Source organism: Bufo bufo, chromosome 10 (genome assembly GCF_905171765.1).
Source record: "Bufo bufo chromosome 10, aBufBuf1.1, whole genome shotgun sequence".
Lineage (NCBI taxonomy): Eukaryota > Metazoa > Chordata > Amphibia > Anura > Bufonidae > Bufo > Bufo bufo.
Genome location: NC_053398.1, coordinates 130,269,243 through 130,284,428, shown reverse-complemented (window position 1 = coordinate 130,284,428; position 15,186 = coordinate 130,269,243). Strand labels below are relative to the sequence as shown.

The window sequence follows — 15,186 nt, the reverse complement described above, 5'->3', positions numbered from 1 at the left end:
GGGGTTGCTGCAGTTGGTCAGGTCTAGGTTCAGCAACAGTATGTGCTCCAAGAATGAGGTCCGCGGACTACCTGAATATACTGAAGGACCAGGTTATTCCATCAATGGATTTGTTCTTCCCTGATGGCACGGGCATATTCCAAGATGACAATGCCAGAATTCATCGGGCTCAAATTATGAAAGAGTGGTTCAGGGAGCATGAGACATCATCATCACCCATGGATTGGCCACCACAGAGTCCAGACCTTAACCCCATTGAGAATCTTAATTTTTATTTATTTTTTATTTTTTGGTGGCGACTTTTTTTTTTGGACAGGCAGTGTATGTACACAGTGACTGCACTGGCAGAATAGTATTGAGGAAGATGGGTCGGCACTGCGGTTTTCACGTGGTGCACGTGTCCGGCGAAGGCGTCCCACTAGTATATAGCGAAGAAGGACCGGCACTCACTTTCTTGACGATATGAAGAGACGTTTATCCAAGGCGTAATAGCATCATCAGTGACTAGTTTCGGCTCAAGCCTGAGCCTTTTATGCAGCTTGAGCTGAAACTAGTCACTGATGATGCTATTATGCCTTGAATAAACGTCTCTTCATATCGTCAAGAAAGTGAGTGCCAGAGGGGGGCATGGCCTGGCCGGCAATGTAGGGAGACGCGCACGCCGGAGATCCTGAGCAATACCTGCTAAAATCCTTCGCTATCCTGCGGCTGCTGTCTCCTGCTCATCCGAGAGGAAGTGGAGTTGTGCGGGCAGCTTCCCTGAGTCCACATTCGGGCATGACCCGCACAACAAAGAAGGAGAGAGAGGGACCGGGAGCAATGCCGGCAAAACAAAATGGGGCGGTGTATGTGGCGGCTCGCCTGGAGCAATTTGCCCGGGTTCCCCCAGCGGGGGAAGGTCCTGGGGACGTGGAGAAATCGCTGAGGAGGACGGACAGGCGAGAGGTGAGCTCTCCCACTGACAACACCTTGCGGGAGGGCACCAAGCAAGATAGTGGATCCCGCATGGCAGACGCGGGAGCAGGTGATGTGCATGCTACCCAATCTACACTGCAATTGAAGCTCCCCCTCCCTGCACTGGCACATGTACCAGAGCCCACCACCAAAGATATATTCATGGCAGTACAAGAATGCAGCTCGGTTTTAACCCCTTAGTGACTAGTCCGTTTTGAGCCTTACTGACCAAGCGTTTTTCTTCCTTTTTTCATCGTCGCGTTCCAAGAGCTATAACTTTTTTTTTTTTTTTTTCAGTCTATATAGCCTTATGAGGGCTCGTTTTTTGCGGGACAAGTTGTAGTTTTTAATGACACCATTTTGGGGTACACATAACTTTCTGAATTTAACTTTTATTAACTCTTTCTGGGAGGGAGATGGGAAAAACAGCAATACTGCCACTGCGTTTTTATGTTATAAGTTTTCCGGCGTTCATTTTTCGGTATAAATAACATAATATCTTTATTCTCTGGGTCAGTACGATTACAGTGATACCAAATACATCATTTTTATTAGGTTTTACAATATTTTTGCAATAAAACCCCTTTTTTTTAAAAGATAAAATGTTTTTACTTTGCCGCTTACCAATACCCATAACTTTTTTATTTTTATTTCTATGGAGTTGCGTAAGGGCTTGATTTTTGCGGGACGACTTAGTATCATTTCATTGGTATTATTCTGGAGTAAATGGCGCTTTTTGATAACTTGTTATTCAGTTTTTTCAGTGGCAACTAAGAATAAAATAGCAATTCTGTCTTTTTTTTTTTTTCGACGGTGTTCACCGTAGGGGATAATTTATGTGATAGTTATGTAGTCCGGGTCATTACGGACGCGGCAATACCAAGAATACGGGGGAGTTTTGTTATTTTTTTTTGCTATTTTTTTATTTTTTTGAAAAATAAGTGTAATTTTTTTTTTTTAAATACATGTGGGTTTTTTTTTTTTGTTTTTTTTTTACCACTTAATAGTCCCACAAGGGGATTATAACAGACAGTATTTTGATTACTTTTAAAATGCAATGCATTATCCCTATAATGCATTGCATTTTAATAGCAATGCTATTTTAACATTGACCAGCAGGCTGCGCCAGAGAGGCACAACCTGCTGGAAATTACTGAAGGCTGGTCTGGGGCCTTCATAGACCCCACCCAGCCTTCACACACCGGCCAAAGTAATACACAACATTACTCTTCTCATAAACAAAGCGGAAGATTCGGAGAACAGATTGCGCCGTAACCTTCATTTGGTGGGAGTGCCAGAAAAAGCGGAAGTGGTTAACGCTGCTCAGTTGTTCGAGGAATGCCTCAAAGCTAAATTCGGACAAGATTCTCTGTCTCCTCTATTTGCAATTGAAAGAGCGCACAGGGTGCCATTCCGCCTCCGGGGGCACCCCCCAGACCGACGTTGCTCAGAATTCTGCACTTTCAAGATAGGGACAATATTCTCCGTAAGACATCACTCGGATCTACTTATTAATGGTCACAAGGTCTCCATGTTTCCTGACTTCTCAGCGAAAGTACAGAGGAGCAAAATTATGAAGAATGTGCAGTACTCCATGCTTTACCCTTCCAAGCTGCGAGTAATGGCTGAAGGAACGGTCCATTTATTCGACTCGCCAGAAGATGCTACCCGTTGGTTGGATCTGAACAAAAGTTCCCTATTTGAATCTGCTGGGACTGGATGATCAGGAAAACGTATTCGCTATAAAGTGGACTCTAGAGGAGGGAGCCGCATTGCTTTCCGGGGCATGGGGATGAGTATTCCACCGCCTTTGTATTCTAATCTATCTAACATCACCGCTCCCCCTCTCCCTTTTGTTTTACTGTTCTTTACCTACCTCTATTAGCCTTTGGAGACTTTTTTTTAATCTTCGGAGGTCTGTGGACACGGGGGGCTGCCGCACCTTAATATCTTTAGATTCTGCCAAAGCTTTTGACAGCGTGGAGTGGGTGGTTATGGAAGCCATGGGGTTTGGCCGGGGGTTCATGTCCTGGGTCAAAATGCTCTACAGCTCGCCGGTAGCAAGAATCGGGGCAAATGGGGTACTCTCTACACAATTTACAGTGCATAGGGGAACGAGACAAGGCTGCCTAATATCCCCCCTATTGTTTGCTGTCGCTGTTGAACCCTTGGCCTGCCTTCTGCTCTCTGGGGGGCTATTGGGAAGAGATGATGGAGATCATAGCCCAAATAACCCAGATACAAATACCTAGCGACCCCAAAGTCTGTGTATTGGGTCTTTTTAAACTCGCCGGGAATAGATAATAAAATATCCTTGTGCATTCAAAGAATGCTCTTCCAGGCTAGGGTATTAATTCCTAAGCATTGGATACAGGAATCCACCTACCAGGCAGGAATATGTAAACCGACTAAATACCGTTCTACGATTCAGAAGAGGGGTACACCTGAAAAGGAGATGGCCAGCTAAATTTATGTCAATATGGCAAGGATGGTTTGCAGTTCCTGGTCTGGCATCTTTGGCGCTGACACGGGATGGTTTGAGGGGCAACTGTCTATAGTAGGACATGTGGCCTGAGTCCTTGGGGCATCTGCCGAGACGGTGGCTTGATGTTACGGTCACACACCATGGCTGCAGCTGACATTTTATTTTCCATGTACTCATACACACAACAATTCCCACAACGTGCCTATCATGATACGCTTTATTTAACTCATCCACATAGGGGATGGTGTAGTCGTCTCTCTGCTTGGTTATTGTTGGGGTGGGGGGGGGAGGTTATTTGGTTTGGGTTATGTACTTCGATATTTTTGTAGACATCACTCTACAGGACAATATTTGTACTCTTATCTTGCTTTATCATTTATCGACACAAAAATATGTCCATTCTTTATCTTTTGTATATGGAAAAAAAAAAAATTTCAATAAAAATTATATTTGATAAAAAAAAAAAAGAAAAAAAAAGAAAGTGAGTGCCGGTCCTTCTTCACTATGCATCAGCAGAATAGTGAGTGCAGCTCTGGAGAATAATACAGGATGTAACTCGGGATCAGTACAGGATAAGTAATCTATGTACACAGTGTCTCCACCAGCAGAATAGTGAGTGCAGCTCTCGAGTATAATACAGGATGTAACTCGGGATCAGTACAGATTAAGTAATGTATGTACACAGTGTCTCCACCAGCAGAATAGTGAGTGCAGCTCTCGAGTATAATACAGGATGTAACTCAGGATCAGTAAAGGATAAGTAATGTATGTACACAGTGACTCCACCAGCAGAATAGTGAGTGCAGCTCTGGAGTAAAATACAGGATGTAACTCGGGATCAGTACAGAAAAAGTAATGTATGTACAGTCGTGGCCAAAATATTTGAGAATTACATAAATATTGGAAATTGGAAAGGTTGCCGCTTAAGTTTTTATAATAGCAATTTGCATATACTCCAGAATGTTATGAAGAGTGATCAGATGAATTGCATAGTCCTTCTTTGCCATGAAAATTTACTTAATCCCAAAAAAAACTTTCCACTGCATTTCATTGCTGTCATTAAAGGACCTGCTGAGGTCATTTCAGTAATCGTCTTGTTAACTCAGGTGAGAATGTTGACGAGCACAAGGCTGGAGATCATTATGTCAGGCTGATTGGGTTAAAATGGCAGACTTGACATGTTAAAAGGAGGGTGATGCTTGAAATCATTGTTCTTCCATTGTTAACCATGGTGACCTGCAAAGAAACGCGTGCAGCTATCATTGCGTTGCATAAAAATGGCTTCACAGGCAAGAATATTGTGGCTGCTAAGATTGCACCTCAATCAACAATTTATAGGATCATCAAGAACTTCAAGGAAAGAGGTTCAATTCTTGTTATAAAGGCTTCAGGGCGTCCAAGAAAGTCCAGCAAGCGCCAGGATCGTCTCCTAAAGAGGATTCAGCTGCGGGATCGGAGTGCCACCAGTGCAGAGCTTGCTCAGGAATGGCAGCAGGCAGGTGTGAGCGCATCTGGACGCACAGTGAGGCCAAGACTTTTGGAAGATGGCCTGGTGTCAAGAAGGGCAGCAAAGAAGCCACTTCTCTCCAAAAAACATCAGGGACAGATTGATCTTCTGCAGAAAGTATGGTGAATGGACTTGCTGAGGACTGGGGCAAAGTCATATTCTCCGATGAAGCCTCTTTCCGATTGTTTGGGGCATCTGGAAAAAGGCTTGTCCGGAGAAGAAAAGGTGAGCGCTACCATCAGTCCTGTGTCATGCCAACAGTAAAGCATCCTGAGACCATTCATGTGTGGGGTTGCTTCTCATCCAAGGGAGTGGGCCCACTCACAATTTTGCCCAAAAACACAGCCATGAATAAAGAATGGCACCAAAACACCGTCCAACAGCAACTTCTTCCAACAATCCAACAACAGTTTGGTGAAGAACAATGCATTTTCCAGCACGATGGAGCACCGTGCCATAAGGCAAAAGTGATAACTAAGTGGCTGGGGGACCAAAACGTTGACATTTTGGGTCCATGGCCTGGAAACTCCCCAGATCTTAATCCCATTGAGAACTTGTGGTCAATCCTCAGGAGGCGGGTGGACAAACAAAAACCCACTAATTCTGACAAACTCCAAGAAGTGATTATGAAAGAATGGGTTGCTATCAGTCAGGAATTGGCCCAGAAGTTGATTGAGAGCATGCCCAGTCGAATTGCAGAGGTCCTGAAAAAGAAGGGCCAACACACAAATACTGACTCTTTGCATAAATGTCATGTAATTGTCGATAAAAGCCTTTGAAACGTATGAAGTGCGTGTAATTATATTTCACTACATCACAGAAACAACTGAAACAAAGAACTAAAAGCAGTTTCGCAGCAAACTTTGTGAAAACTAATATTTGTGTCATTCTCAAAACTTTTGGCCACAACTGTATACAGGGACTCCACCAGCAGAATAGTGAGTACAGCTCTGGAGTATAATACAGGAAGTAATGGCTACCATTACAGCTCCCATAGGGAGTACTACTACATGGCTTGACTCGTTTACTATTCAGGAGTCTGGGACAGTTTGGCGACAACCCCTTTGCCTCTGATAATATTGGCCATTTTGTTATTTTTGGAAAACCGTAAATGAAGAAACAGATATAACTGCAGAATAAATGTTATTTTACAACCCGACAGAAGAAAATGTTTGGGGGGGGGGGGGGTCATATCTTTAGTTTTGTAGAGTGGTTAATTATCTGTCCCTTTGTTGGCAGACACGAGGGAGCAGGAAATAAATGACCGTATGTGGCGGTAAATGTATCATTCGTCAGACACATGCGATTGCACTGAAACTTGTCAACAGCACAGGACAATGGGCTGCTCCCCTACATATGTAATTGTGACGGGACAGCTTCCTACAGTCTTTTGTGTGATAAGGTTGAGGCTTATAACAAACCTGTTTTGATGCTGCAGGATGGCATCAACCCTGTGCCGCCTCCCCTGTTATTTATAGGCTTCTCGTGGGCAGGATGCACATGATACCTGGTGCATGTAGACTAACCTGAGAGTATCCTTGTGTCTCTTTTAGGACTTGGTAGACTGGGAGAAGCCGCTGCTCTGGCAGGTTGGTCACTTGCGGGAAAAATATGACGAATGGGTTCATCAGCCGGTGGACCGACCCATCCGACTCTTCCAATCAGACCTTGTGGAGTGGTGTTCAAAGACGGCCTGGTAAGCACACAGCGCCTACTCTTTACCATCGAGCAGCATCTTCAAGATATCACCATGCAGATTAAATGTACATAGGCTGTGGGCAAAAGTATGTGAACCCCCAAACAGAAAAAAAAGTTTTTTGTAGATCCAGCTCACCTACTCCCATGGAGTCCCCGTGTCTGTGCATGGACACTGGGTCAGTTACACATGGATAATCCAAAGGTAGAAAGTAAGTCCAGGTCCAGAGACAAAGTTATTCCTTTAGTCAAACATGATAAAATCCTCAAAGTGTATGAGTTTCCCGACGCATAAAGCGTCATTAAGGGGTTGTGCACCTATGGGCTGTTGGGCAGACCTGCAAAGGGTAACCTACTTACCTGCTTCCTGAAGCTAGCTCCCGGCTCCTTCTCTTCCCGGCCATGGCTGCTCCGCTGCACTCCCAGGATCTAAACCTCCAATTTGATGCAGCTCCAATCTTTGGCCACAGGGGTGACCTTCTCCCTTTGCGTCATGTCAAATAGTTATGTGATGCACGGGGAACAATCACCACTGCAGTAATCTATTAGCTGCAGTGGCATCAAAACGGAAGTTGACATCCTGGGCGCGTAGTGGAGCAGCCGAGACCAAGCAGAGAAGGAGCCGGGAGCCAGCTCCAGGAAGCAGGTAAGTAGGCTTCCCTTTGCAGGTTTGCCAAACTCTTCCCCCCCCCCTCCCCCCCTCCAAAGGTGGACATACCCAGACATACCCCCATTTTCCCCCAGGCAGGCCCCCTGGCATTAGCATCGGAGCATTTCATGGCAAGGGCTTTTTTGTTTGTTTTTACACTGCTAGGCGGAGGCTTCCACCTAGCAGTGTATTCGGTGATGTCGCCGGTTCTGATATGTGTAGAGGCCTCCGTGGTGTCATCATGGAGCCCGGACTCCAGCCGTTACCAGCGAGGAGCGGATATACTGTATACAGTGTCCATGGGAAATATCACATGGAGCAGCACAGACCTGGCGGAGAGGTTACGGGGGCTTTCCTGGGTTTTGATATTGATGCATTATCCTAAGTATACACCATCAGTTTTAGAGAGTGTGGGGTGTCGGTCCTCTGGCACTTTACAGCTCGGCCCATTGTGTAGTGGACACAGGAGCTTACTGCAGCGTTGCTCTCATTGAAGTAAATGGTAACCAGCTCTGTCCACTACACAATGGATGGAAGTGATCGGCATGGGGTGCGGGATATTGGATCCCCATGATGAGATATTGGTGGCCTACCCTAACAAACCCTTTAACAGTGACCTGTATATGCAACGAGTCCCATGGGACTACATCTCGACACTGCATTCAGTAACTGTGACTGCCTTGCTCCACTTCTGCGGATCTGTATGTCTGGCAGTGAATGGGGTGAAGTTAAACAGACTCCAGTTTCTCTTCTGTCCCTCCCTGTCCCGGACTCCCTTCACCAGATGGATCTCCACAATGAGAACCAGAGGCTTCCAAAAGTTCATACAACCTCCTTAACTGCAGTAAACGTGCTGTTCATCTCTTCCCTCCGTGTTAATAGGCGACAACCCTTCTGCGTAGAGAAGACGCAGCGACGCCCCAGTCAGCACCATGTCCTCATTTATTTCTATGGTGGTGCCATGACTGCCTGTTTGATATAATAATTGTGTTTTCTTTCATCTGTCCAGGTACATCGTGTTGGCAGTGTGGGCGCCAGTCGTCATATATTTAACCTGGTATTGTCTCACAGAACTAGCTCGAGGGGAAACCAGGCTCTTTGCTTCATTCACTACAGGTATGAAATGCAAATATCAGTGGACAAGCCTTACAGGGATCATTTTCATGGCCATATTTGGAACGCATGGCCATTACATCCTGTATTATACTCCAGAGCTGCACTCACTGTTCTGCTGGTGGAATTACTATGTACATACATTACTTATCCTGTACTGATCCTGAGTTAAATCCTGTATTATTATACTCCAGGGCTGTACTCGCTATACTGCTGGTGCAGTCACTGTGTACATACATTCCTTATCCTGTACTGATCCTGAGTTACATGCTGTATTATACTCCAGAGCTGCACTCACTGTTCTGCTGGTGAAGATACTGTGTGCATACAGTACAGAATAAGTAATGTATGTACGCAGGATGTAACTTGGAATCAGTACAAGATAAGAAATGTAATGTGTGTATGCAATTAGCCCACCAGCAGAATAGTGAGCGCAGCTCTTGAGTATACTTCAAGATGTAGCTCAGGATCAGTACAGGATAAGTAATGTATGTACACAGTAACTCCACCAGCAGAATAGTGAGTGCAGCTCTGGAGTATAATACAGGATGTAATTCAGGATCAGTACAGAATAAGTAACGTATGTACACAGTGAGTGCACCAGCAGATTAGTGAGTGCAGCTCTGGAGTATAATACAGGATGTAACTCAGGATCAGTACAGAATAAGTAATGTATATACACAGTGACTCCATTAGCAGAATAGTGAGTGCAGCTCTGGAGTATTATACAGGATGTAACTCAGGATCAGTACAGGATAAGTAATGTATGTACACAGTGACTGCACCAGCAGAATAGTGAGTGCAGCTCTGGAGTATAATACTGGATGTAACTCGGGATCAGTACAGGATAAGTAATGTATGTACACAGTGACTCCACCAGCAGAATAGTGAGCGCAGCTCTGGAGTATAATACAGGATGTAACTCGGGATCAGTACAGGATAAGTAATGTATGTACACAGTGACTCCACCAGCAGAATAGTGAGTGCAGCTCTGGAGTATAATACAGGATGTAACTCGGGATCAGTACAGAATAAGTAATGTATGTACACAGTGACTGCACCAGCAGATTAGTGAGTGCAGCTCTGGAGTATAATACAGGATGTAACTCAGGATCAGTACAGGATAAGTATTGTATGTACATAGTGACTGCACCAGCAGAATAGTGAGTGCAGCTCTGGAGTATAATACTGGATGTAACTCAAGATCAGTAATGTAATGGATGGCACAGGTACTGATGTTCATGTAGATTATATTCTGAGCTGAAGCAATGGATATCAGATGCTGAATTCTGCCATCTTTGTTTTGTCAGAATACTCCATCCCTGTTCCAGTGTTCTTCTTCTTCCCTTTGTTCTTCATTGGAATGATGGTCTGGACATTAATGGAATATGGAATTCACAGATATATATTTCACATGAATCCTCCCGCCAGCAACTATTTCCTCATCACCCTGCATTTTATGCTTCATGGACAGCACCATAAGGTGAGGTGGAGAGTGGTGGACTAACACCCGGGCATCACTGTTGGGCGTTTGGGGTGGCATATATTTATGTTTTGCCGCATGACGTAAAATGAGACCACTTCCTGACAGTGCTTTCTTCTACTTCCCGCTCCTAGGCTCCCTTCGACAGCTCACGTTTGGTTTTTCCTCCAGTCCCATCTTCATTTGTGATCATACCGCTGTACATCCTCCTGCAGGTGGTCCTCCCTCCGGTAGTGGGGCTTTCCCTTTTTGTCGGGGGGCTGTTCGGATATGTGGCTTACGATATGACACACTACTACCTACACTATGGTTCACCCTCTAAAGGGTCTTACCTTGCCTGGCTCAAGTCTTACCACGTCCGCCATCACTTTGAACACCAGAAATCAGGTATGTGGTGAATCCGTCATACATCTGTACAGTTTTTTTCTTGCTGCACTTGCATAAAGAATATGGAAATGTAAGTGGCTGTTCTGATGGATCCTAATTACATGACATGTAGAGAAATACAAACTGTTCTATTATGTCCTGGGAGGAAGATACAAATATAGAGTTCAGTAAAGTTCTGAGGCGGGGCTGTGACAACTTTCTGTTCTCAGGTGAATGATTTCCTTTCAGTATTACATGCTGGAAGTAAGGTCTGTGTGTCTAGGATGCTGTTGTCTTCACTAGCTCTCATGCATCAGCACAGCTTCATTCCTGTATTGATTTCTCCTTCCACAGCTCATGAGGGATCTCCTAACTTGTACTGACAGCCATTGATACTGAGGGGTATGTGACCCCCCCCCCCCCCCCCCCTTCTCCCTATAGGTTTCTGCAGGCGTTCTGCTTTCTTTCTACACTTGGCTGTGTGATTCTCCCCCACAAACTGCCTTATTTATGCTTTGCTCCCTGTCTACAGCCCGTGTGAGCCCATTCATACTCTGTTCTTCCATGTATAACCTCCTCCCCCTCCCTGATGCAATGAAGACAGAGATGGAGATCAGACAGAGCTAACACAGTCAGGAGCATTGTGCTGTCAGAAGCAGCAACCCCACTAGCTAAGTGAAGGACTTACACACGATACGGTCCATGTACCATCGCCATTTTTTTTTTTGCGACCCACTGACCATTCTACCGTTCTGCAAAAAGGTAGAACATGTGGTATACTGGGCCACAAAAAGCAGACCATGGACCCTTTGAAGTTAAAGGGGTTTTCCTATCATAATGATCACTGTTAATGATTTGACAGTGATCATTTTTGTAAATATATTTGATTAACCAATTCCCACCGTTTACGAGAAAATTCATCCCCACTTACCTCATTGTTGTCATTCGGTCTCCCCTGGTTACGGCCACCAATCTTCTCCGGAATCCCAGTGGCCGCAGTTGCGCAGAAGACTCCTTCTTTTCTCCCGGCTGGGCCGCTCGCTGTCCTGAACGCGCACGCCCCGCCGCGCATGCGCGATGGTGACTTCTTCCTGGCCAGAATAGTACAGAGCCGCGAACGCGCACGCCGGCTCTGTACTATACTGGCCAGGAATAAGTCACCATCGCGCGTGCGCATTCAGTCCAGCGCGCTGCCCGGCCGGGAGAAGACTTCAATCAAGATGAAGCCAGGAAGTGAACGGCGCGCTGGCATCAGGTAAGTATGAAAATGCGAAGTGGGATAACCCCTTTAATGGATGCATAAATAACGCGGACAGTGTCCGTATTTTGTGGATCCGAAATTTGCAGACTGCGAAACGGGTACGGTTGTGTGCATAAGCATATGGACTATAAAAAAAAAAAATCGGTGCACTAAGGGGCACGTATATTAAGAGCGGCGTTTTAGACACCGGTCTTCATAAAGCCCTGGCTGTGGATCCGCCGAAGTTATGAAGATGCGCCGATCTCTCCATTACTTCAGCGCATTCAGAGCTAGTCCTAATGTAAGCCAGCTTCCGAGCTGTCTTAAATTTAGACCTTTTTTTACGCCCCCCCTCCCCCCCCCCCTTCCCCGCAATTTTAGACCTGGCGTGAGCGGGGCAAAGTTGCAGATAGCGGCACAACGGCTAATTTAGGCGTATTTCAGTATAATAAATGACCCCATAAGTATCTAAAGTATTCATTAATAAAAGAGCTGGTGTGTAACTGGTGTGCATGGCAGAGCAGAGAACAGAAGGGGGAGCCTCCAGTACACCAAGGGGGCATTTACATACTGTATATGTAAATGCCCTGTATGGACGATGTACAGTTGCAAGAAAAAGTATGTGAACCCTTTGGGATGATATGGATTTCTGCACAAATTGGTCATAAAATGTGATCTGATCTTCATCTAAGTCACAACAATAGACAATCACAGTCTGCTTAAACTAATAACACACAAAGAATTAAATGTTACCATGTTTTTATTGAACACACCATGTAAGCATTCACAGTGCAGGTGGAAAAAGTATGTGAACCCCTAGACTAATGACATCTCCAAGAGCTAATTGGAGTGATCTGTCAGCCAACTGGAGTCCAATCAATGAGATGAGATTGGAGGTGTTGGTTACAGCTGCCCTGCCCTATAAAAAACACACACCAGTTCTGGGTTTGCTTTTCACAAGAAGCATTACCTGATGTGAATGAAGCCTCGCACAAAAGAGCTCTCAGAAGACCTGCGATTAAGAATTGTTGACTTGCATAAAGCTGGAAAGGGTTATAAAAGTATCTCCAAAAGCCTTGCTGTTCATCAGTCCATGGAAAGACAAATTGTCTATAAATTGAGAAAGTTCAGCACTGCTGCTACTCTCCCTAGGAGAGGCCGTCCTGTAAAGATGACTGCAAGAGCACAGCGCAGACTGCTCAATGAGGTGAAGAAGAATCCTAGAGTGTCAGCTAAAGACTTACAAAAGTCTCTGGCATATGCTAACATCCCTGTTAGCGAATCTACGATACATAAAACACTAAACAAGAATGGATTTCATGGGAGGATACCACAGAGGAAGCCACTGCTGTCCAGAAAAAACATTGCTGCACATTTACAGTTTGTACAAGAGCACCTGGATGTTCCACAGCAGTACTGGCAAAATATTCTGTGGACAGATGAAACCAAAGTTGAGTTGTTTGGAAGAAACACACAACACAATGTGTGGAGAAAAAGAGGCACAGCACACCAACATCAAAACCTCATCCCAACTGTGAAGTATGGTGGTGGGGGCATCATGGTTTGGGGCTGCTTTGCTGCGTCAGGGCCTGGACGGATTGCTATCATCGAAGGAAAAATGAATTCCCAAGTTTATCAAGACATTTTGCAGGAGAACTTAAGGCCATCTGTCCACCAGCTGAAGCTCAACAGAAGATGGGTATTGCAACAGGACAACGACCCAAAGCATAGAAGTAAATCAACAACAGAATGGCTTAAATAGAAGAAATTACGCCTTCTGGAGCGGCCCAGTCAGAGTCCTGACCTCAACCCGATTGAGATGCTGTGGCATGACCTCAAGAAAGCGATTCACACCAAACATCCCAAGAATATTGCTGAACTGAAACAGTTCTGTAAAGAGGAATGGTCAAGAATTACTCCTGACCGTTGTGCACGTCTGATCTGCAACTACAGGAAACGTTTGGTTGAAGTTATTGCTGCCAAAGGAGGTTCAACCAGTTATTAAATCCAAGGGTTCACATACTTTTTCCACCTCCACTGTGAATGCTTACATGGTGTGTTCAATAAAAACATGGTAACATTTAACTCTTTGTGTGTTATTAGTTTAAGCAGACTGTGATTGTCTATTGTTGTGACTTAGATGAAGATCAGATCACATTTTATGACCAATTTGTGCAGAAATCCATATCATTCCAAAGGGTTCACATACTTTTTCTTGCAACTGTATGTAGATGCCTCCCTGGTGTATTGGAGGCTGATATCAGCAGATGATCCAGAGGAGTCATCACCCACAGGGCCGTTCACCATCTCTTTTTCTTTCCCCTCCCTATCTAGGATTCGGCATAACCAGCACTCTATGGGATCGTCCATTTAATACCCTCCTCCCCGAAGACGCCACTAAGGATTACTAGTTGCTTCAGAAAATCACTGACTGTTATGCCTGCTGACTGCAAGTGACATGTTGGGGGAGGAGAAAAACAATTGTATTTCAGTCATATGTATATTTTTATTTTATTTTTTATTATAATTTTTTTTTAAATTTTATTTCTTTTCCATTGATCCCATGGAAGCGTTTCAGCAGGAATTATTTATTTAAATCTAAAAAACAAAAATCTAAGAAGAGAATCACAGAGTGGTACTAAAGGGACTGGTTACCAAGTGCCCGACCTCTTCCGGTTGGAACCGCGCTGCGTACACCAAGTGAGACGTTGACCCGACCATGAAAATAAAAAAGTACTACTGTTCAAATACCAAAATGGCACTGATCGTTAGAGCGTTAACCCTGTGAAATGCTCACTGTAAAATCTGTAATATGTACAAATGTCAAGAAATAAACTAATGTGCCTTTTTTTTAAAAAGAAATTCTACTTTGTATTTTTTGGAAAATTGTAAAAAAATCTCTTTCACCCCCCCTCTAGCTATCCAGGTTTACTTTCCGCATATATAATAGCCAGCGTGACCAGGCAGAGCTGCAGTGTAAGGACTCTTTCACACTACCGTTTTGCGGGCCTTTTTTTGGGTTCCGTATATGGAATCCGTTCATTTCAATGGTTCCGTAAAAATAAACGGAATGTACTCCGTATGCATTCCTTTTCCGTTCCGTTGAAAGATAGAACATGTCCTATTATTGCCCGCAAATCACGTTCCGTGGCTCCATTCAAGTCAATGGGTCCGCAAAAAAAACGGAACACATACGGAAATGCATCCGTATGTCTTCCGTATTCGTTCCGTTTTTGCGGCACCATCTATTGAAAATGTTACGCCCAGCCCAATTTTTTCTATGTAATTACTGTATACTGTATATGCCGAACGAAAAAACGGAACGGAAATGGAAGCACAACGGAAACAAAAAAAACTTAACAACGGATCCGTGAAAAACGGACCGCAAAACACCGAAATAGCCATACAGTAGTGTGAAAGAGGCCTAAAGCATGGGAGAGAGTACATAAACCTTAGAATTTTAGTTGCTGTCTCATCAAACTGCCTCAGACTGCCAAAGATAAAGCGACAAAATTCTGTCATAATTATATCCTGATCATAGACGTGTCATGATGGAGCTGAGCAGCAGTGTAAATCATGGTGGACGGATGACCGCAGCCCGAGACTTTGGTGAAACTGGGATCTCATGGTCACTTATCACATGGCACAGAAAGAAATCATACCGATTTCATGTGAACTGACACCTATAGCAATA

The 15,186-nt window shown here is 44.5% G+C and overlaps 1 protein-coding gene across 1 annotated transcript in view; it reads left to right on the top strand.

The window, feature by feature from the left end:
- FA2H (fatty acid 2-hydroxylase) overlaps nt 1-14,337 on the top strand; it is a 48,492-nt gene extending 34,155 nt beyond the window's left edge. Inside the window, exons 3-7 of the mRNA XM_040409608.1 lie at nt 6,500-6,642; nt 8,300-8,406; nt 9,714-9,886; nt 10,021-10,273; nt 13,827-14,337. Of these exons, the coding sequence (XP_040265542.1) occupies nt 6,500-6,642; nt 8,300-8,406; nt 9,714-9,886; nt 10,021-10,273; nt 13,827-13,903 (753 nt within the window). The 3' untranslated portion in view covers nt 13,904-14,337. The remainder of the gene's footprint in view (nt 1-6,499; nt 6,643-8,299; nt 8,407-9,713; nt 9,887-10,020; nt 10,274-13,826) is intronic.
- The last annotated feature ends 849 nt before the right edge of the window (nt 14,338-15,186 follow it).